The sequence below is a fragment of the Bombus terrestris genome, chromosome 8 (genome assembly GCF_910591885.1).
Source record: "Bombus terrestris chromosome 8, iyBomTerr1.2, whole genome shotgun sequence".
NCBI classification, from domain to species: domain Eukaryota; kingdom Metazoa; phylum Arthropoda; class Insecta; order Hymenoptera; family Apidae; genus Bombus; species Bombus terrestris.
The window spans coordinates 7,678,003-7,704,584 of record NC_063276.1 but is presented as its reverse complement, the minus strand read 5'-3'; the positions used below and the strand labels follow the sequence as shown (position 1 = coordinate 7,704,584).

General features: G+C 33.0%; 7 protein-coding genes across 13 annotated transcripts; 3 read left to right on the top strand and 4 right to left on the bottom strand.

Moving 5' to 3' along the window:
* Positions 1 to 24: 24 nt before the first annotated feature.
* On the bottom strand, positions 25 to 1,319 carry LOC100649215. The gene is made up of 3 exons (XM_003397288.4): positions 1,221 to 1,319; positions 1,033 to 1,162; positions 25 to 700 (listed from the first exon to the last, which is right to left on the bottom strand). Exons 1-3 carry the CDS (start codon positions 1,317 to 1,319, stop codon positions 441 to 443), a joined length of 489 nt encoding a protein of 162 aa, XP_003397336.2. The 3' UTR covers positions 25 to 440.
* Positions 1,320 to 1,459: 140 nt separating this feature from the next.
* Positions 1,460 to 2,514, top strand: LOC105666018. Its single transcript, XM_012311315.3, has 5 exons — positions 1,460 to 1,595; positions 1,663 to 1,804; positions 1,920 to 2,030; positions 2,099 to 2,294; positions 2,384 to 2,514. The coding sequence occupies exons 1-5, from the start codon at positions 1,582 to 1,584 to the stop codon at positions 2,425 to 2,427; spliced, it is 507 nt and encodes a 168-aa protein (XP_012166705.2). The 5' UTR covers positions 1,460 to 1,581; the 3' UTR covers positions 2,428 to 2,514.
* An 11-nt stretch (positions 2,515 to 2,525) lies between these two features.
* Positions 2,526 to 6,154, bottom strand: LOC100644446 (melanotransferrin). Its single transcript, XM_003397328.4, has 9 exons — positions 6,018 to 6,154; positions 5,393 to 5,805; positions 5,193 to 5,310; positions 4,953 to 5,132; positions 4,423 to 4,880; positions 4,184 to 4,348; positions 4,024 to 4,112; positions 3,596 to 3,936; positions 2,526 to 3,521 (listed from the first exon to the last, which is right to left on the bottom strand). The coding sequence occupies exons 1-9, from the start codon at positions 6,082 to 6,084 to the stop codon at positions 2,881 to 2,883; spliced, it is 2,472 nt and encodes an 823-aa protein (XP_003397376.1). The 5' UTR covers positions 6,085 to 6,154; the 3' UTR covers positions 2,526 to 2,880.
* Positions 5,915 to 8,547, top strand: LOC100644684 (beta-1,4-galactosyltransferase 7). Of its 3 annotated transcripts, none has more exons than XM_048408307.1 (6): positions 5,915 to 5,933; positions 6,671 to 7,298; positions 7,359 to 7,573; positions 7,653 to 7,876; positions 7,958 to 8,104; positions 8,199 to 8,547. In XM_048408307.1, exons 2-6 carry the CDS (start codon positions 7,196 to 7,198, stop codon positions 8,488 to 8,490), a joined length of 981 nt encoding a protein of 326 aa, XP_048264264.1. In that variant the 5' UTR covers positions 5,915 to 5,933; positions 6,671 to 7,195; the 3' UTR covers positions 8,491 to 8,547. The 3 variants fall into 3 exon arrangements, with proteins under 3 accessions (XP_048264264.1, XP_012166668.1, XP_048264263.1); XM_012311278.3 differs by lacking the exon at positions 5,915 to 5,933 and adding an exon at positions 6,178 to 6,256; XM_048408306.1 differs by lacking the exon at positions 5,915 to 5,933 and having other exon boundaries at positions 6,467 to 7,298.
* LOC100644564 lies at positions 8,168 to 13,816 on the bottom strand. 4 transcript variants are annotated; one of them, XM_048408297.1, is made up of 2 exons: positions 13,676 to 13,816; positions 8,168 to 12,437 (listed from the first exon to the last, which is right to left on the bottom strand). In XM_048408297.1, the coding sequence occupies exon 2, from the start codon at positions 12,406 to 12,408 to the stop codon at positions 9,592 to 9,594; it is 2,817 nt and encodes a 938-aa protein (XP_048264254.1). In that variant the 5' UTR covers positions 12,409 to 12,437; positions 13,676 to 13,816; the 3' UTR covers positions 8,168 to 9,591. The 4 variants fall into 4 exon arrangements, with proteins under 4 accessions (XP_048264254.1, XP_048264255.1, XP_020719917.2 ...); XM_048408298.1 differs by lacking the exon at positions 13,676 to 13,816 and adding an exon at positions 13,359 to 13,647; XM_020864258.2 differs by lacking the exon at positions 13,676 to 13,816 and adding an exon at positions 12,793 to 13,256.
* A 37-nt stretch (positions 13,817 to 13,853) lies between these two features.
* On the top strand, positions 13,854 to 24,139 carry LOC100644330 (huntingtin). Of its 2 annotated transcripts, none has more exons than XM_012311281.3 (15): positions 13,854 to 14,095; positions 14,333 to 14,513; positions 14,583 to 14,861; positions 14,922 to 15,063; positions 15,132 to 15,707; positions 15,779 to 16,371; positions 16,437 to 16,750; positions 16,825 to 18,141; positions 18,214 to 22,249; positions 22,314 to 22,519; positions 22,604 to 22,769; positions 22,861 to 23,274; positions 23,438 to 23,598; positions 23,671 to 23,758; positions 23,820 to 24,139. In XM_012311281.3, exons 1-15 carry the CDS (start codon positions 14,007 to 14,009, stop codon positions 23,916 to 23,918), a joined length of 8,661 nt encoding a protein of 2,886 aa, XP_012166671.2. In that variant the 5' UTR covers positions 13,854 to 14,006; the 3' UTR covers positions 23,919 to 24,139. The 2 variants fall into 2 exon arrangements, with proteins under 2 accessions (XP_012166671.2, XP_012166670.2); XM_012311280.3 differs by having other exon boundaries at positions 13,855 to 14,095; positions 22,595 to 22,769.
* LOC100649095 (pickpocket protein 11) lies at positions 23,916 to 26,485 on the bottom strand. Its single transcript, XM_003397287.4, has 8 exons — positions 26,029 to 26,485; positions 25,763 to 25,963; positions 25,436 to 25,690; positions 25,241 to 25,352; positions 24,861 to 25,137; positions 24,643 to 24,796; positions 24,465 to 24,565; positions 23,916 to 24,342 (listed from the first exon to the last, which is right to left on the bottom strand). The coding sequence occupies exons 1-8, from the start codon at positions 26,295 to 26,297 to the stop codon at positions 24,194 to 24,196; spliced, it is 1,518 nt and encodes a 505-aa protein (XP_003397335.2). The 5' UTR covers positions 26,298 to 26,485; the 3' UTR covers positions 23,916 to 24,193.
* Between the last annotated feature and the right edge of the window lie 97 nt (positions 26,486 to 26,582).

Genomic DNA, 26,582 nt, shown 5'->3' with positions numbered 1-26,582 from the left:
CGGGTTTTTTTAGTTTTACAGCCATTTTTTACAAGTTTTCGGAACTAGTTTCTAATCACTACATGAACGCTTCATAACATGGGCTTAGATTCGAGAGAAGAATAGAAAATAAACTTCTTTATCAACGACACCTTCGCGAATTTAGCTCATTATACAGGTTAAATGTTACTTCAATTTACCAACGAAGAAGAGAATATTAAGATTGTTAACGGTGATACTTTTCGTTGTGCGTTACGATTTTGCGTTAAATTTCTCATTTTCGATATAGCTATTTCATTTTATGCGACTTTATTGTGTCCGTGTTACGTGAACCGAGACTGCCAAGTTTTAAAAGAGATCAAGCCTTCGTTTGTTTTTCGCCGACGCAAATGTCCGCGTTAAATAGAAATTAGTAATTATCGAGACATTTTATAGACGTTCTTTATTTTATATTACATCGTTTATGGATTATGAGTTATCTTTTTTCCTGAAGCGTTGCATTTTTTCATCATTTGCAAGTAATTCTCGAAATCGTCGTATGGCTCGGTACGAATCATGTAACTTTTCGGTTTCGCGAGTTCATGCAATCGTTTTGAACATCCTTTATTCCTAGCCGCAGTGATACGAGCATAAGTATCCAGTAAAAATCTCTTCTTCCTCGATTCTTGCGCGTCCTTCGATTGTTCGCTGCTATTTATCAATTTATGATGTCCTTGTTTCACTAAGAAATATTTATTATACAATTGCATAATTCTATAGTAATAAATTTCGACATTTCTTTATGTACACCTGATATGTTCAAGATTCTTTCCAACTCGGGAACGAGAACTCTCCAAAAATCACACTCAGTCTTTAACAAACGACCACGATTACGAGTGATAGAAGAGATTCAAACGAATAATTTGCGATAGCAAATAAAGAAAGACTTTAAACAGGCCAAAAATGCAAATTAGCAAAACAATACATTGAAGCACTTAGTTTAGGGGGTTCTTCAAACTGATGGAGGTTCGATGAAAAATGAAGGTAACGCTTGGAGGGTTCTCTTTAAACTACCTGTATTTATGGGAGAACTTTTAACGCTAAAGTTGGATATATTAGACACGTTTGTGCCTGGTTTTCGTTTAGGTTGGGCTAATTTGTTTAACGAATCCGTAATTTGATAAGATAATGCTCCACGTTTTACCTGTAACGTTAAGACGACTGAAATATTTTTCGTGTTTCTTTATGTTCGCGATACTTACATTGAAGGCATTGTAGTTATTGGTTTTATCGATTCTTTTTCTTGGTTTCGCTAGTTTTTCAAATCTTGGTACATTATCTTGACAAACATCCGTGTTCATATCGTTAATTTAATCGTAAAATTGTTATCTAACTTGAGACTCGGGAAGTTGTAATGTAAATCGTGGAAGCAACAGAAAATTTAGAAAAATTTACCTTAGGGTTAAATGTTGATTGGTGACAGTGAAGCGATTATAAAATAAAGATGTTTGCAAACTTCAATTCTTTCTTGGTAATAGATCCAACAAACAGTGAACAAAATTTCAAGTCCCCCCGCAAAGTCTGTCGATTGGCGAAATTAATACTCTAAATTTCCGTTCTACGATGTTGAAATTCGAGTAAATACAGCGTTTCCCCCTTTTCCTAGTTTCCCCATTCTCACTAATATAATTTTCCACATAATAGACACGAAATAACGCCAAAATCTGTTATCAAAAACCATCGTAATAAACGAAGAACTTATTGGTGCGCTCCTAGAAGAGTAAAAAGTACAGTTATTGTAGAAAATTTCGACAATTCGTTGACACAGAAGAAAAATATAAAAAAAGTAAAATACTAATGAATACTTTCATATCATCGTATTTTCGATAAGTGTCTTTTTAATTTACCAATAACAAATACTCAGAGATAAACAACAAATAAAATGCTATATTTATTTGCAGAGGCATCATAAGAAAAAGCGAAAAACTATGAAAAGCCTGAGACGCATTGACATCTTAGCGCAGCCTAAATCTATAAAACATAAAGTAGAACATAAGAATCATTTTTCTACAGTAAATATTTATCTTGCTAGCTTGAAAATTCATTTCGTGATACTAATATAATTTTTTGGTACATCAAGGTAAGCAAATCTGCTCAAAAGCATCAAATTCCAAAAAGGTCTATTTCATCAGATCACAAAAGTGCCATTTACCAACGTAAAACATTCAGAATAAAAAAGTTTAAAGGTACACGTGAGTTGCCAATGAACTCGACGTTGAAGGATTGTTCGACAATTATATTACCTAAGAAGCTAGGTGTCCGATTGTTTGCTTTAGGTCTTTATTTATATTTTTACTAATATTATTTTTCTATCTTTTCACTATACTAACTAGTCTAAGATTAATTATTCATTTATTCATAATAGTAAAAAAGAAACTTAAAGAATTAACAAATTCTAACAATACGTAAGAAAGACTGATCGAAGACGAAAAGACTGCAAAGTCGTGCAATATATCAGTAAGAAAAATTTTAAATGAAATGAGAAAATAATTGACGTAACTATAATGTACTATAAAACAACTTTATTCAATGTGTACAAAAATATTAATGGACGGCGTAAGGTACATGTACGGTTACACTGCAAATATACTTAAATAACAGTTAAATATCATTTTATACTTATCTAAAATGTCGAGAAATGGACGGATTATACAATAATCTTTAGTCGAGAACTATATGTTACATTACCACATCCATTCATTTAACTATGAATCGGTATGTAAAATACGAAAAATATGATTAATTTTGTGAACACATCTCATACAAAGATTAAAAAACTAGTAAATATAGCTAGATGTATTTTCTAAAAGTTTTTTTTATCTAATGTACATATATTCATCTGTTAAAAGAAATTTACCTTATTTACCTACTAAGTATGTAAGCAAATATAATCATAGCTATCGTAGCTATTATCGAATGCTCTATAGCTGATGCACCGGCATTACAATCTACAATTCTTCTAGCTCTCATAAAGTCTGGACCTAAATACGCACTAAACTCTCTTTTTTCTGGTGGTATTACTACTAACTGCTGTGTAGCGTCCTGGAAAATCAAATCGCTATAAGGCGGCTGACTGTAAAACATACTAAAACTAAATTCGTCCTGTTCTTTTCTGCCATAAAATTGTTGGGCGTAAATAAACAAGTTTATGTAAGCGTTTATTTGTGTCTCGTTATATCCATAATATCCACCACGTGTAACTATTGCATTCGCTGCCACTTTTCCTAAATTGCAATGTATGTAATCGGTTGTTGGTCGACGAGTGCCGTCTGGGCAAAGCAATTCGAAATCTTTAGTGAAAGTATTACGTGCCCACGTTTCTCGTCGTTTTCCATCTGTATTTTCTGCGACTGTTGTGTGCTTCACAAAAGCTACATCTCCGCCCCCCTCGACTAAACATCTAAAGGCACCAGTATACCCATAATAATCTTCAGATGCATCTCTACGACAGTACTGGAAGCTGGCACCGTGGCACAGATCACACATATTGTCATATGGCACTCCTAAAATAAGTTAACATGCAACATATAATTTTGCACAGACCTGCAATCAATCCTAGTTCAAGAATTGCAATTACCTGTATTGTATTCGGTACTAAGCGCGCCCGGAATGCAAGATTTACTAAAATATTCTGCAGCAGCGTGAACTGAATCACAACCATAACCCCTGATCCACGTATTTGAAATAAGATATGCTAACGGATACACCCAACCTGCCGCTGTATTGATTCCTGTATGACAAGTGTTCTTATTTTTTAGATAAGTCAAATCTGTGTTGTCATCCTCCTCTTTTGCCACTGCAACGACATAATATTCTGGTGTAGGTAAATTGTAAACTTCAGATATAAATGGAATCAAATCAAAGCGTAAACCAGCAGTATATACGTCACTAGTGTCTAATACTGCCACATCAGCAATTCTAAAAAAAAAAAGAGAATGAATTTTGTTTTACACTAAATTCTCCTATTTTATCCGCAAACTTTTTCGATATTACATATATACATACCCACTTTGTATAGCCTGCATGCAATGAATTTGACTGTAACCTTTGTGACAATTTAATTCTGGCTTCAACAATTGTGCCTTTAATGCTATCTAATATGAAAATAAACATTAATAATTATATTTAATTTAGAGATATAATATTTATTTCTTTAAATCGTTACCTTCATTTTTATACATTTTTCCATTTCTGGATCAGACGTAATACATAGGGTCATTTTACTAACAGGACAACGTCGCATTTCTAATATTACATCAAGGAATCTACCTAAATAACCAGTGTACACTTGTTCTTTTTCACTTAATTCCATGAAGTCTCGCGCTGTATCCTAAAATTATACAGTTTAAAATAAAATTATCTTAAAAAAGGTAATGATAATGTCAAAAAGAATATTGTATTTACAGAAAAAATCAAATTATGATGCATTCCATATTTAGGTGCAGATTCAAATAAATTGAAAGTCTCTATTGGTTGTATGTTTGTTGATTCTGTGTTATCCCATGTATTCAAATCATTTCCATTATAGCTTCTTTCATTTCCGTTACGATTTTCAAAGTTATCTGTGCTATATTCGTTTGGATTAACATATTCAGTGTTGTTAAATCTATTATTAAAATCTGGCCGATTTTCGAAACGATTGTCATAAAATTCGGTCGAATTTTTTGCGTTATGTCTGCGTAGTACCTGAACTGCTGTCTCTAAAAATCGCTGATATAATCGACGGGTTTCGATTTTTGTAGCAGACGATGTAACTACAGCGCGTGATGGAACTATACCCCAATTACAATATTTGTATTCGTTAATCGGTTTACGAGTACCATCTCGACAAAGTAATTCAAATTGCTCCTTCTTTACAGAATCTTAAAAAATTGATATTATTTATTAATATTGTAATATAGTTTAATGGTAAAGCCCTTTAATTAAAAACATACTAAAGTCAAATGTTGTTGATGTCATCTCATCCACAGTCGTGTCTACTAAGAAAGCAATTTCTCCTGCTTCTACCAAACATCTAAATGCTCCCTCATATCCTGCATAAGGATCTGAAGTTGTACACCTTTCTCCAGGTATCTTTCCAATACACAATTTACATAATTGATCAGAGTTATCACCTAAAATTTAAAATTTCTATAAAGAATATGAACATTAGGTAAAGTTATTATCAATCATACCTAATGGATTATATTTATCTATCAATGAATTTACAGCACAACTGGGCCCAAAATATTTGATGGTAGATTTAACATGATTATTACAATCTATAATTTCTAATCCACCTTCTTTCATAAGCTGTATAAAACAGAAAAATGACAGATTTTGGTTAATACAGTATATATTACATAGAAACATAGTAAAAAGAAATAATATTTACTGTATAAATTGGAATAACCCAACCAGCAAGCATCCCAAGACCAGCAAAACAAGCCTTTTTACCCCTCAAATCACCTAATCTCTGGACATCTGGTAAAGATCCTTTTTTAATAACTGCTACCGCAAATTGATAATTGACACCACTTTCATGTATTTCTTGCATTAATGGGATTAAACTATGATAGCGTCCTGCCATGAAAATTTCACCAGCATCTAAAGTGGTTATATCTGCTTTTTCTTGATCCAACATAGCCATGCATCCTTCTTTATTAAATGCTTGTTTGCATTGCACAGAAATGTAATTACGCCCAAAAAATGTTATTTCGCGATCAACTGCTCTTGAAAATGCTTTGCACTTATCCTGTTCAGCATCAGATATTGTACACCATGTAACAGTATTGTTGAGGTTTTGTCCTGTGTACGGATTTAAACATTGTTATTATGCTAATTATAATAGTAATCGATTTGTAAATATTTTTTGCAATTTGATATTTGTTATTTTTGAGGATAAACAACAATTAATAATTAAATAATAACAAACGGTTAGTCATTAAACAAAGTGAATATTTGAATGTGAATTTTGAAGTGAATACTAAACCATTAAAAAATAAAAGTATATTTTATACCATATATAAAACGACAGGATAAACTGAAGAGTATTAAAATTAGATTTATGCAATTGATTGGTAGCATTTTTATACTTTCTTCGTCTAAACATTAATTGCTACGAAAGGCAACACCCATTACTTTAGTACTCTTACTATACTATTACTATACTATGTGTATTATTCATTCACAGTGCTATAGGCTGTAGCGAACTGTAGTAAAATATCACTCATTCTCCAATTGTTAATTGAATATTCTAGTACTGATACAACATTTTCATTCACTTTTCATACATTTGTATTAATTTTAAAAGTTCACTAATGATTATATAACTAATACGATTAATAAATAAGTTGAATATTGAAATTAATATCATTGCACACTTAGAAAATATAATTATAAAATTTACTTTATTTATCATAGAATTATCATACGTAAAGTGATACTTTTGAATAATAAAGTAATCAGTTAAAAATATATAGATAATCTCTTATTTTTCAAAAAGACAATATAATTATCTTTTCTCATTTCAATTATCAAGTATTGTAACACTACCGAATTGACTATCATAGCATTAAATAATACAGGGCAAATAATCTTGCAATCAGTAATGAGTACAATGTCAGTAGTACAATTTGTTCTTCGGTAATATGGTTAATTGTTTGTGTTATAGCATAAATGCTTTATGTATGCTCAATTGAGCAACGTTGAACATTGATGATGTCCAGATTAAATTTCTGTGTGTGTCATAATTGTGAATACGATCAATTAGAAAATATGTACATTTGGTGCAAAAAACGTATTCTTCTCGGTCCATTGACCGATGAATCTTTGGAAAACAAAAATAAGAAGTTTTGAAGAAAGATCGACTTTGTTTAAACAAGCTATGAAAAATTATGTGAGAGCAACAAAATTTTGCTCGTAATTGCCTAATTTTTGTGCGTGATATCAAGGATACCTCACATTTGACAAATTAATGCAGCTGTAATTTTTAACTATGCAAGCTGCAATGCGATTTGTATTAATTTTAATCGCAATCTACTGTAAATAAGGAAAAGGACAAAAAATATCAATGCTTTATAAACTTTCTTGGAATAAGAAAATGTTGCCATACTAATAAGTCTTTGTAAGACTGTTCAATGATTAATTTATGTATTTATAAACTAAAGATACTTTACTTAAATACTTATTATTCGGCATGGAAGTTGTTTGGAAGAATATAAAATTTAAATATATATTTGTCTGCATTTTAATTACATTTATTATTTCGTGCCTGATAAGTATCGCACCTATAAGTATTGGTAAGTCTTTTATATATTTAATATAACACTGAATTACGAAGTGTTTAAATAAAATTTTAGATGAATGCAAGTGTGAAATAACTACACAATCAAGTCAATACAGTAATAATAAATGGCAGAGTAATGATAATAAAATTTACAAAAAAACTTTACATCGTTTAGCTATACTTGTGCCATTTCGAGATCGCTTTGAAGAATTACTGATATTTGCTCCACATATGAAAAAATTTTTAGATAAACAAAATATAAATTATCACATATTTGTACTTAATCAGGTACATTCTGGTTAATTTAATTATTAATAAACTAAAACATGTTATTTAAATGTAATAATAATATCATGTATCTTTATAGGTTGATAGATTTAGATTTAATCGGGCCTCTCTTATAAATGTAGGTTTCCTTGAAATTAACAAAGAGTTTGATTATATAGCTATACATGATGTAGACTTGTTGCCTATAAATGATGAATTATTATATTCTTTCCCTAATAAGAGCCCATACCATATATCTTCCCCAGAGTTACATCCTAGATACCATTATACAACTTTTGTTGGTGGAATATTACTTATTAAAAGGTTCTTATTATAATAGTTATTATTGTATGAAATACTTATAAATTCATGTAAATTAAATTAACAAGAAAAATATTTCTGCAGAGAACATTTTATACAAGTGAATGGAATGTCTAATAAATATTGGGGATGGGGTCTTGAAGATGACGAATTTTATGTTAGATTGAAAGAAGCTGGATTAAGTGTTTTAAGACCACAAAATATATCTACTGGAACACACAACACATTCAAGTAAGACACTTCGTAACAAGTTTATATATACACTAAATATTAATATAAATAAATGTTCATAAATTAGTGATTGTGTTACATTTATTTATTGTAGACATATACATGACAGAAACCATAGGAAGCGAGATATGATAAAATGTTATAATCAACGGGAAGTTACTAGAAAACGAGATCGTCAAACTGGCTTAAATAACGTTTCTTATAAAATATTAGGTATGATTACAATGACTATTGAAGATACTCCATTAACAGTCCTTAATATTTCTCTAATGTGTGATAAAATGATTACACCTTGGTGCGAATGTGATAAAATACTTGGATCCAAGGATGGAAAATCAAAGGAAAAAAAGAAAGTTAATAATAACAAGTCTGCCACTGGATTGTAATTATTCTAATAAAAATTGTGTTAAAAGAAAAAAGAATATATATACACATACGTATAATCAAGTGTATTTACTATTGTTATATTGTCTTCTACTTTATATTATTCAAATGAGACAAATACAGGGTGATCACTTTCCTAGTTATTGCAGTTGCATGACATTATCGTCGCGGCACGCGACATTGCCTATGAATTAACCAGCGAGAGAATCACCCTATATAATTTCTCAAAATTTATAATCATATTTTTAACATACTACTTATATATTCCCTATGTCATATGTAGCATAAATATCTTCAGCGATGAAGTAATTAGATAGCATAAAATTTGAATATGCAGAAGTATTATTATACTATTATCTTTCTTACATCTTGTGTAGATTTTAGTAATTAAAAGATTTTAATTACTGTTTAATTACCCTGCACCTTCTCTTTTTCAAATAACATAATTGAATTCATATACTTTTAACATTTTATTGATGCACGAATATTGGAGTATTATTACCAATAAATTTAGGAAATCAGAAACAAATTTGTAGCAGATCTGTTTTTCTTATTTTACTACTAAAATATAAATCTTGTCAATAAGAAGCATGAAGTATTGTATATCTCTAAGATAGACCGATAGACCATTATGCAGAAGATTATTTATAAGCAATGATTTAATACTGTAATCAATCACTTAAAATGGTCTTTTATATTACACATATAATAATATTTGTACATATATATTTACATTTGAAGTAAGAACACTGAATTATACTATACAATAAATATAATTCTTAAGAGCACAATGGTACATATAGTACAATGACAGAAGAGATTTGACCTAAGTATTCATGATTTTAATATTACAGTTCTTAAGATGTAAAAAGAAAGATATAATTAACCCTTTCGCTACGGCAGTGTGCTCCGTCGGAGTGATACTGCTGTATGGGCTACCGTACCGCCGGAATAGCGGTACTGAACGGAGCACTTCGACGGAAAGCGTGCATATGTCATTGCGCGGACGTCGTCTATAGGCGACGCTCGTACAGATAGGTCGTCACGCGGATGTCGCCTATAGGCGACACTCGTAGCGAAAGGGTTAAAATACAAAATTATGGCTACATAACTGCATTTAATTGCAAAATAAAATGTTCTCTCAATTCATTTGTACTAAAATCATCACCATCATTATTTTCATCAAAAATGTCTTGCACAGTTCCTGTCACAGTTTCAGCACTTTCATATTCAGTTGCTTTGCTAACTGAAGCTACATGTTCTGTGTTCTTTTCATCTATTTCAGATTCATTATTTGTATCATGAGCTTTTTCTGCTTTAATACTTATCTTCGTAGAATTTTGTGCCTCGTCCATATCACTTCTGTTAAGATCTGTAAAATCTTCAGTAAGAAGTTCTTCCGTTAAAGCTGGTAATGGTGGTAATGGAAACCCATAAGAAAGCAGCTTATCATATTCATTTTTCCCATAAAGTTCCCAAATCTCTGTTGCCATGGATAAAACCTTTTCTGAAAATTCTTGTTTAGAGCTGTCTAGTAACATTTCATTAAATTTGCACATTTTTTCATCCAAAAGCTTTCTTCTTCTCATAACAGTTTGCATATTTAACATTTTCCTTTTGTAAGTGTTCGTGTTTTTTTCTGCTCTTTCAAGATATTTAGATGCTTTTTCCAACTTCCAGTTAAGTTCCTTTATTTGATTATCCTTTTGTTTAATTTGCCCTTCAAGCTTTCTTTTTTGCTGAGATGCCAATGTTACAGTTTTTGTTAATTTTTTATTCATTTCTTCAAAATAGTTTACTCTGTTTGATAAGTCTTTTATCAATCTTCGTTTGGATTCTAAATTTTTTTTATTAAGTATTGTAGATTGTATGTTACTTGATCTTGTATTAATTCTAGATGTTTCCACTTCTTTGACTTGCATTTCATGTCCTGTGGTTTTTATACTGTTTTCAAATTCTTTATAAATAATTAACTGGTCAGTTAACTTTGCAATTACATCCTCTTGAATTTGTATTCTTTCTAACAGATCTTCATAATCTGAGGAAACACAACTAGGATTATTTTCCAAGGAAGTTTGAACACCTTGTGTACAATTTTGTAATAGTGAATTAGTTCTTATCCTTTCTTCGTCATCAGAACATGTATGTTTGATACAAGAAGGATAGTATGTTTTAGAACTATGAGTTGAATTGAAACTTGTAAACTCTCTGTCTTCATAAGGAAATTGATTCATTAGTGAAATTTCTTTACTTAAAGGTACATATTCATTCTTTATCATTGGATTATTAAATTCTCCATAAATAATACCTTTAACATCTTTTGGTGTTTCTACTGTTATAATAGATGTAATGAGTGAATCATTTTCCTCAATTTTGGAAGCAGTACTGAATTCTTTAGATATTTGTGTTCCTGTTATGTTAAATGATAACTCTTCAATAATTTCAGTCACATCATCAGGGTCACCAGTTACTTTGATAACAAATTTGTCAGTTTCTATTTCTACATCATTTTTATTAATATCATTTGTATGCTGAGAAAACAAAGGTAATTCATCTTTTATTTCTATTTCAGATGAGTCACTATTACTTGAAGAATCAATATCTTGATCTGAATTGCTTCTAAATGACTTCTTTATTGATCTCATTATTTCTTCTCTAGTTCTTCTCTTACGCTTCATAGCTGCTCTTATATTTGGTATAACATGAACTTCATCTTTAGTAAAATTTTCTTCTATGTCTTCATTGAAAACCTTCTTTTCATCTTTAATATAAATTATTTCATCATGTTCCAATGCACTGTTATTCACTTTATTCATTTTTGATACAGTTTGTGATACAGATGTTTTTTCATCCCCACTTTCAGTACCAAATATTATTTCAACATTTTCTTCTTTGTTTGTAAGCATATGTCCGACTTCGCTTTTCATTGATAAATGATTTTTATTAACAGGCGAAGTAACTTTATAGTCATTAGTAGTAAATTCAACTTTATGATTATCAGCAGTGAATTCAACTTTATGATTATCAGTAGTAAATTCAACTGTATGATCATCAGTAGTAAATTCAACTTTTGTATCCATTTTTTCTTCAATTTCACCTTCCTTTTGACTCTTAACCATCAACTTCTTCTCAATCTCATTTTTATAATTTTCATCTTCAGTAGATCCACCATCACAAATTTGTTTTAACTTCTCCTCAATTTCATCATAACTATCTTCAAGTGTGTTACGATCCATAACCTCTAATTTAGTTTCTTCCTTTATAGTAGTATTTGATAGTCGTGTAGTTTCTGAATTGTTCATAAATAAAGATAATTTAATTTCCTTTTTATTATTGTTCGGTTGAACTTCAAGACTATATTGCTCCACTAAACTATTAATATCAGTGAGGTTATCCTCAGCAATCATCACAATATTTTGCCTTTGATGATTAACCTTAATGTTTTTTTCTATCTTATCTTCTGTATATTTATGGGTATGTTTAAGATAATCTCCAGTAGTTTGTTGTATAGATAGTTCCCCAATCTCCTGAAAATCCAAATCTTTCTCTTCTAAATGTTCAATAGATGAATGCTCTGTATCATTTTCTGTATATTCTATGTTATATTCACCTTGCAGTAAGTTTTCACCTTTTTTATTAAATATCTTAGTTCTTTTTTTAGGTGATTTTCTAGTAGATGTCACAGTAAATATAGAAGGAATTGCGTTCTTCTTCAGTCTAATTCTTCCACTTTGTGTTATAGACCATTCTTGAGGTTCAAAGTGTACGTGACAAAGAAATGAGTTATTTGATGGTTCCCAATCAGCTCTAGCAACACGCTCTTGCCAAATTTTTCTGTATTTTGGATCACGTGGAAAACATTTCATAATATAACCTTTCTCACTACGATTGTTGCAGCCAACTGCTGCACAGCCTGGCATATTTAGACATCCAGAACTTGTTAAGGTTTCTGCAAATTATAGATAATAAATTCATAATTCACTAAGATGAACAACTCAGTTTTATAAATCTAACCTAACTAACAATATATTTCCATATGTAAAAAGTTAATCAAAATTAATATTTATTTTCATATATAATATGTATATCAGTTGATTTAAAAATTTAATAAGTTTAAATATACATATTAAATTTTTAAATCAACTGCTATCAACTAAGGATCAACTAAGTTTAATTATACATAGCATAATTTAAACAAATATTGAATACAGAAATAATGCATAATGCGAAAATATACTTTTTACTTTTCTAAGAATAAATTTAACCAAAAGATATTTAAAAGTACTTTTTCATGTGATGCAAACCTTTGTTCTTGAGTTGTAACTACTGATAGAAAGGGTTGACTCGATCGTATACAAAACATTCTAAAAATTAGGCTATTCAAACGGTGTATTACGTTTTATAGACGCGGATAAATTTAAAAGCTTCTTATATAAATTGTTAGATTGTTATAACTTAAAGGAAGACAAATATTTCTTGAATACTATAAATCTTCTGCCGGTAATGTATGATGTAAAAAAAACCGAAACCCGTCCACCTCACCCATTAACTCTATTCAAGATCTATTATTACACGTTACAATTTGTAAATTTACTATGTTATTTACTAATTTCATGTGATCAATATTGACGCAAATATACAAAAAAAAAAAAAAAAAAAATATACAAAGTTAAACAGCTAGACAATGGTAAACTTGTGTTGAGATGTATTTCTCGCTACGCAATGGAAATGTCTCGACGTAATATGGCTACCTCGAAAATCGGATAATAAATAGGTTAATTGTTAACTCACGTTATCGAATAAAATTAAATATATATTTCTATCAATACCAATGTAGTCTCTATACATTATTTAATCTTAGTATACCTGCCTTTTGAATTCTATTTTCAAGTCATTATATGTCATCTTTATTGAAGGTGAAATAAAAGTTTTATAACAACCTGCACATTATATGAATTACTAACTATACTGCACTTTGAAAAATTGATCACTCTAATTATGTATGAACACTTATTTTTATATTCATCACATGGTGCACTAAATCGTCTACATCCACCGTTTCATATTGTTTTATATTACATCATTTAAATAAATTCCACGTGGAATATTTTTTTATTTTGTTTTGTATTGATATAGTTTAAATAAATTGTTACCAAGTTCTCAAGTAAAAATAAAGATCATACATACATTGCATTCATTTTATCCTTTATTGTGGAACGATAGATAGGGTTAGTATCTGAACAGCGGTTCTTTCACTTAAGCTTAAGAGTAACGGCAAATACGCATTAAACGTCTATTTCACCAATTTTCTTATGCCTCGTTCTTTTGTATATTTGAAGTGAGCAATTGCTTTTAGTGTGACGTTTGAATCGCAAATAAATATATTACCGAGCAGCATGTAGTTTTCTACGTACGATGTGTCTGTCATAAATTCGGCCTACATTATTAAAATGTAATTTGTCAAAACTGATTGATTTATAGAAAGTGAGGAACGATTTATTAATAAATATTTGGCAAAATGACAACATTAAATAACGTGTTAAAAGCTATAGAAGCTTTAAAATCAGCTCAAGAGTCAAACACTCTTCTGTCAGATTCGAACGCAAGGTACAAGAACAAATTGTTTTTTTCATTTAATAATTGAAATGATCGTATAAATAAAATAATTCAAAACTTTTGAATTGAATACATTATTTTTGTTTATATAGTTTATAGCTAAATACCTGCAATAAAATTATGTATAATTTGTAAAATTAGGACTTATATAGTTATCATAAAAAATTAATAAAAATTATGGAATGTAGTATGTTACAAAATTTAATATATCCTTTATTTCAATAAAAGGAAAGATAAATTAACATGTTGCATGACAATAACAGAAGGAATATGTTCACCAACTGTCAAACTAGCAACCAAGTTTCCTCAGGTACTTAGTCTTTCAATTGAAACTTTACTGACACTGTGTAATGATGATGAATCTGATGTCAGAACGGTAGCAGATGAAACATTAAATAAAATTATAAGGGTATAGATTTATATTTCATAATCTTTGATATTAAAGCTATAGATGTTTTAATAGTATTTTATTTTAAAGGCAATGGCTGATAGTAATATTGTTAAAGTTCAAATAGAACTTTACAACGAAATAAAAAGGAATGGACCTGCTAGAACATTGAGAGCTGCTCTTTGGAGATTTGGTCTTCTTAGTCATATGATACGCCCTACAAGAGGAAAAGCATATGTATCTAATTTGATACCATGTATAGTAAATATTGCACATCGTTCTGAAGAATCTGTAATTGAAACGCTATCACAATCATTACCATTAATTATGAAAGCACTAGGGCCATTTATGACAGACAATGATATCAAGGTAATTTTCCTTTATTTTAGTATTTATAACTATGAATCCATGCCCATGCTTCTTTTTCAGACATTATTGAAAGCATTCTTTGAAAATATATCCTGTGTACAAGCAGCATTTCGTAGAGCTGCAGCAAATATGATTTTAGCAACATGTTTGAATTGTCGCAGACCACAGTTTTTTTTAAATTATGTACTGAAGCATCTTTTAGGTAAACTTATGAATGTTATACAGGTACAAGTAAAATACTTTTTACTAATTAAATGTTACTTTTTATAGGTATTATAGTGCCTATAAGTGAAGATGAGAACCGTATAGCAGCTATTATTGGTATATTTGGTTGTATAAGAATAATTTTACCACATATATGCAATCCATCAGAAGATCCAGATGATGACACAGTAGAGACAGATAGCTTGTTACAAATTTATGAACTATGTTTACATTATACAAAATGGCATTCTGATCATAATGTTATAAATGCTGTTCTGGAGACACTGACTCAGTTTTTGAAGTCACCTCCAAAAGTTCTAATATCATTATTATTATCAAATCAAGGTATAACACAGAGCAAAATAGCAGTGAATCAAAATGAAATGATGTTATCATTAAGTCAAGCAAGCACATCTAGTGCTGCAACTGCTTGTGGAGAAAATTCTGATTATACCTTAAATTTACTTGATTCCGATATACCTGAAATAAATCCAAAGATAGAAAAGTGGATGCTAGATTCTGAGACTATACCTCCTTTGATGGAAAATGTACAAATTTCAAAGGAATGCATAAATAATATTGTAGAAATGAAAGGAAAGATTTTAGAAAATTATAGTGATTTGAAGATTGGAGTCATTGACAGTAAGAGAAAAAGTGTAGTATAGAAAGTATATGTATCATTTGAAGAAATAATTGTATTACGTTTATTCCAGATGAAACGATCGAAGAAGGTAGTGATGTTGGAAGTGAAATAGAAAAATCGGAGAAAGTTTATTCGAGTTTACAAAACGAACCAAGAGACGTGGATTATACCGAAGAAATCACATGTTCTATCGCATCTCTTAAAAAATTATCTTTAGATTTTTCGTTACGAGAAATAGACGTCGGAACTTTTACAGATCCTGATATACCGTTAAAATTCTGTTGTCGTTATTTGGTATCGTCTTTTCTCTTAACTGGCAACATTGGTCATGTAATACCAGATAAATATTTTCGTGTTAGTGTAAAGTCTCTTGCTTTAACTTGCGTGGCTTATATTTTGAAACTTTGTCCGAATCTATTTTTAATACCTGTTGCCAAAGAACCGAATTCTAACGAGAATAAACAAATGATAACGGATATCTTATTATTTGCAAGTCATCCAGATCCTCAAATTAGGGGTAATATATCAATTATTATTGGTACATTCCTGAAATCTGTATATACTCAATATGGAGGTTCTTTTAAAAAATTTGAGGCAGAGATCACTGATAAAAACTTATGTGGAATTATATCACTAGACAATTTAATTAAATTACTTTTAAAGGTAAATCCTCTCATATATTAGAATATGATTATTCGAAAATTTTGATGAGCATATGTTTAAAACAGGGTTTAGAAGATGACTCTGCTACCACATGTCGACAAACATTAACAGCATTCAGTTTATGTCTACCAGAGTTGTTAGAGTCTGTTGACAATAAATATGGAATCACTGTGTTAACTGTATTACCTCAGCTAGTAAAGAATCCATATTTTCTGGTAAAAGTTAAATTAGTGGAATTATTGAGTGAGATATCGTATGTTACTATAGAACATATAACTGGTGGATCAATGTTCCAAGAACATTTTATCAATGTTATTGTAACTCTGTTAGGTGACCAAGATCAAAGAATTAGGCATGCAGCATCAGATGCTATTGTAAAGTAATTATTGGAGTTTATATCTTTTGTTTATCAAGTTTTAGGTCTCCTCGATTAACATAACTCTTTTTTTTTAGGAGTATTCCTTTATTACATTTCCAACAACCACATGATGATGTTATTACGCGAAAGGCCATACAATACACGGAGCAATATATGAGCGCAGTTACCCGGAGTTCAGTAGAACTGTCCTCTTGTCAAGAGAAACAAAAGTTCTTTATAAATACGTCTATACAGCCATTTGCAGCTTTAAACTTCCATAACTCGACGAATTATCGTCCAAATGTAGAATACTCGTTGTCGATTGTAATCAACATGTTGGCTGAGATTCTTGGAGTACAGTCATCGAAGTATTTAGTGTATGGCTGTTGTGAAGCACTGTTTCGTTTAAGCGATGTATATAATACTACAGTATATATTAGAGGATGGGATTGTATTTCACCTAAAACATTGTTGAAAAGGTCTCATAAAAAGAACGGTAGTCGATTAGATATTAGCGAATCAAATTTTACAAGCGAAATGATGCCATCGTCCGTGAGCAACAGCCTTTTATCTTTGGCTTTACCCTTACTATCATCGTCCCCTATAAGCTTAGACTTGTTAACGCATAAACATTTGGTACTTCTTGCTGGCAATCTTGCATCGGGTTTAGCATTTTGCAATTTTAAACCCAATGATCCAACTAAAACTTGGTGGGGCACGTTTAAGGATAAACAAATAGAGTTGTTGTTAACACATATTACAAGAGTATTAAATATATTTGTTCATATAATCGACGACGTGCAATTGACACAATCTAGTACAAAAACGGCGTTATCGTCTTTGTCATCTACGCAAACATTATCGCCGAAAAAGAAGATAATAATGTCTGAACCGAAGTTGAAAGAGAAAGGAGAAAAATTTGGAAGCTTGAAATTTATAAAAGAGCAAATGGGTGCGTTTGTTTCAACACCGCATTATATGAAAATGTACGAAAATCTTAAAGCAGCGCATTTGAATTATCTAGCCACGCTTGAACCGCATGCTAGCGAAATGTATTTGTCTTTGTTAAATGCTATTCTAGATGTTCTTTCGCAAATTCTTGAAATTATATCAGTCAATGAAGCAGCTCAAATAGCAGAAGAAATTCTACATTATCTACAAAGCACTGTCGTATTATCTCCCACTGCAACCGTTCAGTGTGTTCAACAATTGCTGAAGTGTTTATTCAGCACAAACGTGTATGCACAATGGAATGAATTAGATATACAGAAAAATTCAGACAGAATAACCGTACTATGGGATGACGTTAAAGGATTTTATAATCATTGCTTTCAAAGTCCTGCAAGGCAAATGGCAAATACTATAAAATCCATGGGAAACAATTGCAGGGGTGAAAACGAACCAGATACCGGGTAAATTTGTATTCTTGTATCGTAACTTGTATTTGTTTGTATAGATTGCTATACACAGTTATTTTATTTCAGATGGGTAGGTTTGTTACATAGAAAAGGTGATAGAAAATTCTCTTCTATTTTTAAGAATTTATCGCGATCATCTGATCAAAAAACCTCTGTAGCTTCGTTCATTCGTCTTTTTGAGCCAATGGTTATAAAATCATTAAAACAGTACACTGTAACAAGTAGCGTGTCATTACAGTGTCAAGTATTGATGCTACTCAGCCAGCTAGTGCAATTAAGAGTCAACTATTGCTTGTTGGATTCTGAAAGAATATTCATTGGATTTGTATTGAAGCAGTTTGAATTTATTGAAGAAGGTCACGTGAAACAAACGGAGGATCTATTGCCAAAGATTTTCAACTTTTTAGTTCATTTGTCGTACGAAAAAAATCATTCGAAAGCTATAATAGGAATTCCAAAGATAATCCAATTATGCGATGGACTTATGGCAAGTGGTCAACCAGCGCTCACGCACTGTATACCAGCTCTGGCTCCAGTCGTAGAAGATGTATTTTTAATTAGAAACGCAAGTTCAAACCCGACAGAGCAAAGAGAGCTTGAGACAACAAGAGAAGTCCTAATTTCGATGCTTTTACGTCTTGTAGAATATTACCAAATCATTGAGCTCTTGGCATTATGTTTAACGGAGTCTAGATTCAGCGGAGATGGTAACGGAGAAGAAAAGTGGCGAAGATGGTCTAGACTGACAATGGACTCTGTTCTTCCTATGCTGGCAGCAGGAAAAGTTCGAATAGAATCGGAGAAAGCACACGTGGCTTTGATTAAATTATTCGCAGCTATTTCTCCTACGGTTTTTAGACCAGTCGATCCTCTTTTAAAGGTACTTCTCGTTAAACCAGACTCTCTGGATACTTCAAATTTGAGACTAAAACGATGGTTAGGAGTGGTAAATGTTGTCCTGTTATCTTTGATCGCGTGCTCGAAAGAGGAAGCAATGCTTGCGCGACTTTCCGACCTCAGTTCGAACGTGTCCGAACTATCCCACTCGTTTCTTCATCCAAAATCGTCTTCTCAAACCATGGATCCTTTGAATGTTTTGGACAGCCAATCAGCTGAAGTACCGCCAGAAAGAATATTAGCTAGATTTATATTTAAAGTTATTAACTTGGTAAGCTGCAAGGTTTACAATCTCCTTGGATTGGTCGATCATAAACTTAGCGATCCATATATCGCATTTTCCGAATCAATGGAGAACGATTATTATTTGATCCACCAATTTGCATTCTTCTTGCAGTTATGCATTCACATGTTCGAATCTGGGAGTCACTGCAAAGTGGCAAACGCTGTTATACAAATGATTCAAGGTCGAAATGTTCTCGAAGAGGAGAAGCTGCCGATCTCCGATTTGAACTATTTAATGTTGAACATTGGAAACAAGTGCCCAACATTAACTTGCCAGTGGGCCTATTTAATGACTTTATTAGGGTACAATGAAATGACTTTTTGGTCCAAAATATTGGGTACTCGTCGAACAGAATACGTCGTGCATTGTTCTCCAAATGAAGAGAAAAACGTTGATCATGACAGCAGCATTAACATTCAAATTATTAGAAAAGGTGGCATAATATTATTCTGCGATTACGTCTGCGAGAATCTTTGCGATGCAGAGCCCTTAACATGGTTGTTAGTTAATCATACAGAAGAGACAGTAAATAGTGCCATCGAGTCTCCTGTCAGAGATCTCTTGACGACAGCTATACACAGAAATTCTGCAGCTAGTGGATTGTTGGTACAAGCGATCGCGACCAAATGCACAGACTTGTCACAACCCAGTTTCGTCAAGAGACTCTTGGAATGTATAGAAGGTGCTCATCATTCGCAAAGCGGAGCTGTTTTAATGACACTGATACCGAGATTGTTATCCACCAAGTATCTGGCTTTGTCGAGAATGGCAGCGAAAATAGCTAGTCGAAGAGTAGAAATTTTATTAACCACACCTGCAGCTGATGCGACGAAGCAATTATCAAAAGAAGATTTCACCAAGATCATGGAGATTCTGCAAGTGACCAAGCTTGCTAAGAAACACGGTGGATTAGTTAGTCTGTTGAATAAATTTGGAGTACAGTATTACGATTTGTCCCCTCTAGAACTCGACCAATGTAGACCGTTTAATCCATCCACCGTGAAAAGTATTCAACTGGATCGTAATTGGTTTTTGTCTCAAGTAAAATTACGATGTTGTAGTTCAAGTGCTAGTCACAATTTATCGGAAGCAGCGCAGTTACTTAGGGTTTTAGATTTCGAAGATTGCCTCGGTATCCTGTCTTCCAAAGAGTTTAATATCTCGATATTGAAACCCTGCATAATATTGGGTGTACGAATTAGCGTGGAGAAGTGCCAAAAATTAGAATTCGGTGTAGCACAGAACGAAAAGGATTTTAATTTCGAAACTAGTCCCTTATACAGCGCCGCGAAACAGAGTTTATTAGAGCACGTTCATTATGTCACCGATTTAATGCCAAAACCGCATCATATTTACAATCCAACGCAATCTAATGGCAATTCGAGAGAATTGAAGTATGCGCATCGTTTTCATGAACTCTTAAACGAGTTTGTATATTGGGATGTACTTTTTATGTTGATACCCGCTGTGAAGATATATATGAAGACATTGCCAAAGCTAGCCAAGTATAATCTAGCGAAAATCGATAAAAAATCCGAAGAAGATCTAGCCAAATTTGCAATACTGTGTTTAGAATTAACACACTGGATGGTACACTGTGATGAGAATAAAATTAAAAAATTGAGACCAAGGAACATGGAACTTGCGTTAAGCTGTGCATCAGAAATTCTAAAACATCCTGGCCCAAGTAAAATTTTTGGGGAAAACGTGAAGTATTCGTGGGTTTGTAGTGGTGCTGCTTCACTCAAGAAAATAGTAGAATACCTGTTGACTACTGTGGACGTTTTGCCAGTTATAGATATACGTGCTTTAGAACCAGCGCTAGAAGATGAGGATACCAGAGACTTTGCTCGTGCTTGCATGCGAATGGCTGATCTGGTCGCTTGGTTGGAACAATGTCAAAAGAAACAGTTATCTACAAATATTCCACGCTACCTGTTTGACACGATACAAGATTTAATCGTAAGTATCAGTCGTCAACCACTGGTAAATTCATATATCTTAACACCACCGTTAGTTTGGAAACAAAACTGGAATGTCGTTGGTTCTGGTCCGACCAAATGTTACTTCCCGTTATTATCTTCGGAGTCGAATCTCCTTCAGGAGGTGGAAATTTTGGAGCAGTTCATTTACAGGATAAATCTGTTAGGCTGGGTCTCTCGGTTGCAATTCGAAGAGATATGGATGGCTCTCTTAGGGGTGCTCAATCTTTCACAAAACGAGAACGTACCCGTAGAAGATATCCCAGCGTTGATTCAAGCGAGCAGTTTAGCTGTACAGGCGATTACAAAATTGTTACTGAATACTTTGCTTCTTCCTTATCCTGGCAACCCAAGAGCCAGCACTGTGATTCATTATCCGAGAGATCCTCAGCTCTCGGTTCATAAAATCAGTTCTCAAAAATTGTACGCGATTCAAGATCTGCTCACGTGGAAGTACGAATGCATGAACGACTCAGAGATGATCGATGGCTTGAACATGGATCACATCTTCCATCGAGGAAACATAGAAAGAGTTGCGAATTTGAACAAGTATACATATAGCCAACTTTCTGTTTCTTACTTGTGGTCGCTGTGCAACTTGTATGAGGATAAGTTGAGCGCCTCCGTCCTCAATTTGAAGAACAGAAGAAACGACGCGTTAATGTCCGCGTCACTTGATTTGGATTCCTGCCTTCGTTTCTTGATAGAACTTTATACATCTTGGATGTCTCCGCAGGCTAATACACCGATACAATTGCTCACGGAGGTCGTTAAGTCTATTCTAGCAATTTCGGAATTGTTCGTCGAAAGAGCCCAGTATCAGTGGATGTTGGACATGTGTCTGGAATTATCGAGAATTCATCCAACAGAGAATGTCATTTTACATCAATACTTGGTAGTTTCCGTGTGTAAAGCTGCAGCAGTACTAACACCGTTGGTATGTATTCTTCGAAAATATTTTTTGCAAATTGTTTAATACAGTTAGGATTTCATTTTTTCAGGACTTTGAAACGTTAGACAAAGTTAAGCGTCTAGTAGACACGAATCTGAAATCGAGCTTCTTACCTGCGAAGGTATCCGCCCTTCACGGTTCATTGTATCTGTTGCAAAGTGCTGTGCTCGCAAATTGCGAAGAGACGATGAATATTATTCATCCGTTGGCAATAGAATACATACAGAAACATTTGGACGCGCAAGATTTGAACGGGTAAATCACACAAATTTCTATTGTGTATTCTACAACACACGTGCTTTGTTGAAATTAATTACTCACCTAATTTAGCGTGTTAAGACAAAGTGAAGAGCATCAGGGTGTAATGTGGGCTTTGGTATTCTTTCTATTGGAACATGCCGAAGATACTCCACCAGACACGGAAGCGCCAGCTGTGTTAGAATTAGTCCTTAATTTACTTACATCACAAAATATTTCTTGTAGCTTACATCAAACACTCTTGCAGGTATGTTATTGGGTATTCGTGTAATACTATGTATTTGTTAAATGTTTAAATTATGTATACTTGTAATGCTGTGTGTATGTAATCAATTTAGGGGCTCGAGCGACTCGTAGCAACCAAAAGCGTGATAGGAAAGGTAGCCGAACAGATAGTAAAAGTTGCGATTGATCGCTTAAAACAACCTAGTCCTATGTTATCGCTGCCAGCGTTGCAATTGTTATTGACTTGCATGTATACAGAAGCAGCAGATAGATTGAATCAACCGGAAACGGAGGAACCATTACCAGATGCTGAACCAGAAGCATTGGTTCGATCCATAGAGCGCGCTTCAGCGATTTTCGATAAGATCAGGAGAGGACACTCTATGGAAGTGGAGCTTTTATGTACAGTTTTGTCCGGTGTGCTCGGAGATTTCTTCCCACCGTCGGAGATCTTGACTAAAGTCATAGGAGAATTTTTGTCGCCACAACAACCTCACCCCCGGCTACTTGCCGCCGTTGTTTTTAAAGTTTGTATTGCCGATGCGAACGCATAGCGATATACTAAAAATAATCGAGTATTAACATTATGGTTGATTGGCTATTTTATGCAATTGACTAGCGATTGATCAGCAATACGTTAAATTACGAATAATTTAAAGCAATAAGATGATTTTTCTCCTTTTTCTGTAGGTATGCGAACGAGCATGCACTTGCGCGCAAATGGAACTTCTTCAAGATTGGGTTGTATTTAGTTTGCCAAACTTTATTCAGAGTTTACCTGTTACAATGTCAACATGGTGCTTGTCTTGTTTTTTTATCAGTGCATCCACAAATCATTGGCTGAGAGCTTTGTATCCTTTCACATTTTCGATAGTTTGTCAAATATACTCATTTGTTAAAAGTTTTCTTAACAATCTACTCAGGTTTCCATATATTCAATCAAGGATTGGAAAATACGAATACGAGGATAAGAAGATATTGTGCATCGCTGCTTCGGACTTCTATCGAAAGGTACAAAATTTTATGATAAAGTCAGCGCGTGATATCAAATAACGTCATCATTTTTCAATAGTTATCTAAGGACACTCAGAGGGAAGCTTTCGTGGAAACTTTCGAAGCAGCAGCAAAGGAACCTGGAACTCCGTTCAGTGACATTTTAGCGTCCTTCTAGCTAGTCTTATCATCGATTGTGTCGATATGGGAAAGTTAAATCAAAATGAGAAGTATTCATCGTAATTCTGCTCTTGAGTCTCTTTGTAAATTAATGTACAATCATTGCACGACCTCGACTCGTTGCGTGTACAGTTGTATGTGTATGTAATGATATTTATTTTACATCTGTCCTGTCGGAAAGAGGTAACAATGTTTACAATAAACGATATTTTTTAAATACTTCGCGTTTGTGCATCTCGAATTCTCCTTCCTTCGAAAATAAAGGAGATGTTCTTAGTTAGATATACTGATTGCCATTTTCTTGCGTCTCTGTTTCATTCGTTTCACGTAGAAGTACAAATGTATGGTGCTATAATAGAGTATTTCAACGAAGGATAGTACACTGACTCCCAGAAACAATCCCGCCGCACCTCCAACACCAGCTGTAACGAATTTGTTCAATTACAGAAACTTTTATTTCTTTATATTAATTTTTTTTAAATGTTTGTTTAATGTACTTCAAATTATAGCATAACTATCTACATATTTATTTACAGATACGTACTTAGAAAATCGTGAAACCCGTACAACAATGCTCGATGGTAGATAATTTGCGGAAGCTCGACGATTAAAGTCATAACAGACATATTTATCGGTGTATCGTTTCTGAAACAATCCAAGAATTCTGTTTTCCTATACGTGCTTTATATCTAATGGTAATATGAATTAGTTTCGATAAATACAGTTCGGTGTTTTCACTATCTCTGATTTGATAGGTAAAGACATTGCATTTTGGGGCGCATTCGCAAGAACGGGGTGGATATTGGAACAGAAAAAGGCTCTGCGTCGCTTTTCCGATACATCGAAGTTGCGTGGAATTGCAAGTGTCTACACCCTCTGTAAAACCATTAAATTTATATTTATTCAATTTTTCTATTACGTCGATTTTAATATTACCAACCAATGGGCCTGGCAAAATGCGGACGACAATTGCATTTGTCCTGTATCACTTTCATCCTACATTCGGTGATGCACATATTTCTCGTATACACTGGCCATGTTTTTAAACCAGCATCGTGGAAATCTTTGCAATTTCTTTGATGAGCACGAAGCTCTTTAACGTTTGGGTTCATATTAATCTGAGTTATCGACATGATGGCACGTTGCAGCATCCTTGGTTTTACCCATCTCATTGGAGTGTCGTATATTATCAGCTCAAAAGGATCGCATGCGGCGATCTGCAGCACCAAAAAAGAAGAAAAAAAAAAAAAGAAGAAAACACTTTATTGCCGATATTTTGTCATATCTTTATTTTCAAAACATATAGAAACATACTCGTACCAAAGCCATATGCTCCACGGCGAAATTTTCTTGTATGCCGTCGATGTTGTAATCGTACAATGGTAATTTGTCTGGTATAGGAATAATGGTCCAGTTGTCATTCTTCCAGTAGCTTGTTTCATATGAAAGAATCATGTTTTTGAGTTGATTTAATGTTAATTTAACAGGAAGAGGACATTAGAAAAAAGTACCAACTTTAAAGTAGCATAGGTTGCGAAGACGCTCCTAGTTGTTAAGCACGCGCCTCTTTCTGTCATTACCCACGTTTCATAAGGGTCGTTCTCTTTCAGAATATTCGGAGAAATATCTTTCTTCAAGTCGTAAAGTATCTCTAGCCACTTGTTCGCTGGAACTTGGTCGAAGATAGGTGTATTCATCATATTTTCATAAGTGACGTTGCCAAGAAAGACGAAGAACTGTTCTGCCTCTGATGTGTGTTTAATACCGTGTCTAGATGTGCAACGTGTTTAGCAAAAAATATTTCATTTCATCCAGATATTATCGTAAGAATAAAGATCCTACTTCTTGAATACATGTGGAATCTTCTTTAGCTCCACGCTTGGTACCGGGCAAATAAACAGCGCTGGTTTCAATGTTACAAATTGGTCTCGATCAGTATCTACCACGATAACTGTGGCGTTATTCTGGTAACGACCCCAGAGTAGAAACGACAGGAAGATCAGGCACAATAGAGCTCCAAGAATGCAGAAGGCGGCGAGAAATCTTTTAAGACGTATATTTCGCAATTTTATTATCTCGTTAGTTCGGATATCGTCGAAGGTACTTACGTCTCAACGGGGTGTCTATTTGGTGCTACCAGATGATTTAAGCCGTGTACAGACGAAGAACTCGCGAATTCTACAAAATATTTTCCTGCGTTCGATTTCGCACTGATGATTGGCATGCCGATATGATTTGGATAATGTTCGAATACGGATTTCCTTTGTTTCAACGTAGCTCCCCAACGAGCTTGGAAGTCCGGTAATATCTCATTCTCGTAGAAATAATTATTTTTCTCCTGTGTCTTCTCCGATATATTTTTCGGTATTTTCGGCATGCCTTTTCGTTCGCGGGTGACTCTTTCTTTCGATCAAATCCACGCGAATGGATATTAAAGTAAATGTTTGTAATACAGAAAAAGATTCGTGTTATAATCATTCTCTATCTAATTCGTTGGCATTTCCATCGATCGATGAGAGACACTGCACGCGATGCTTCTATTAATTATGAATGATAACGTAATAAAGTAGGAAGTAGATCTATAATAAAGATAATACAGCAGTTCAAGTGCTCGTGATTTATATGATAATTAATTCGCAATGAAACACGTACGTATATGTTA

Bases quoted from the DNA above. Each gene is read 5' to 3' on its own strand.
- LOC100644564 (XM_048408297.1), bottom strand. From the start codon at position 12,408: ATGCCAGGCTGTGCAGCAGTTGGCTGCAACAATCGTAGTGAGAAAGGT.
- LOC100644330 (XM_012311280.3), top strand. From the start codon at position 14,007: ATGACAACATTAAATAACGTGTTAAAAGCTATAGAAGCTTTAAAATCA. The intron at 22,770-22,860 runs GTATGTTATTGG...TAATCAATTTAG, and splicing joins TACATCAAACACTCTTGCAG to GGGCTCGAGCGACTCGTAGC. The intron at 23,599-23,670 runs GTATCCTTTCAC...CAATCTACTCAG, and splicing joins AATCATTGGCTGAGAGCTTT to GTTTCCATATATTCAATCAA.
- LOC100649215 (XM_003397288.4), bottom strand. From the start codon at position 1,319: ATGAACACGGATGTTTGTCAAGATAATGTACCAAGATTTGAAAAACTA. The intron at 1,163-1,220 runs GTAAGTATCGCG...TTAACGTTACAG, and splicing joins ATAACTACAATGCCTTCAAT to GTAAAACGTGGAGCATTATC. The intron at 701-1,032 runs GTAGTTTAAAGA...AATATTTCTTAG, and splicing joins AAGTTCTCCCATAAATACAG to TGAAACAAGGACATCATAAA.
- LOC100644446 (XM_003397328.4), bottom strand. From the start codon at position 6,084: ATGCTACCAATCAATTGCATAAATCTAATTTTAATACTCTTCAGTTTA. The intron at 5,133-5,192 runs GTATGATTGATA...TTTAAATTTTAG, and splicing joins AGATAAATATAATCCATTAG to GTGATAACTCTGATCAATTA. The intron at 4,349-4,422 runs GTAAATACAATA...GTATAATTTTAG, and splicing joins ATCATAATTTGATTTTTTCT to GATACAGCGCGAGACTTCAT.
- LOC105666018 (XM_012311315.3), top strand. The intron at 1,805-1,919 runs GTAAAATACTAA...ATTTATTTGCAG, and splicing joins AGAAGAAAAATATAAAAAAA to AGGCATCATAAGAAAAAGCG. The intron at 2,295-2,383 runs GTCTTTATTTAT...TATTCATAATAG, and splicing joins TGTCCGATTGTTTGCTTTAG to TAAAAAAGAAACTTAAAGAA.
- LOC100649095 (XM_003397287.4), bottom strand. From the start codon at position 26,297: ATGCCGAAAATACCGAAAAATATATCGGAGAAGACACAGGAGAAAAAT. The intron at 25,353-25,435 runs GTTGGTACTTTT...ATATGAAACAAG, and splicing joins GCAACCTATGCTACTTTAAA to CTACTGGAAGAATGACAACT. The intron at 24,797-24,860 runs GTTGGTAATATT...ATGGTTTTACAG, and splicing joins GCATTTTGCCAGGCCCATTG to AGGGTGTAGACACTTGCAAT.
- LOC100644684 (XM_048408307.1), top strand. From the start codon at position 7,196: ATGGAAGTTGTTTGGAAGAATATAAAATTTAAATATATATTTGTCTGC. The intron at 7,299-7,358 runs GTAAGTCTTTTA...ATAAAATTTTAG, and splicing joins TATCGCACCTATAAGTATTG to ATGAATGCAAGTGTGAAATA. The intron at 8,105-8,198 runs GTAAGACACTTC...TATTTATTGTAG, and splicing joins GGAACACACAACACATTCAA to ACATATACATGACAGAAACC.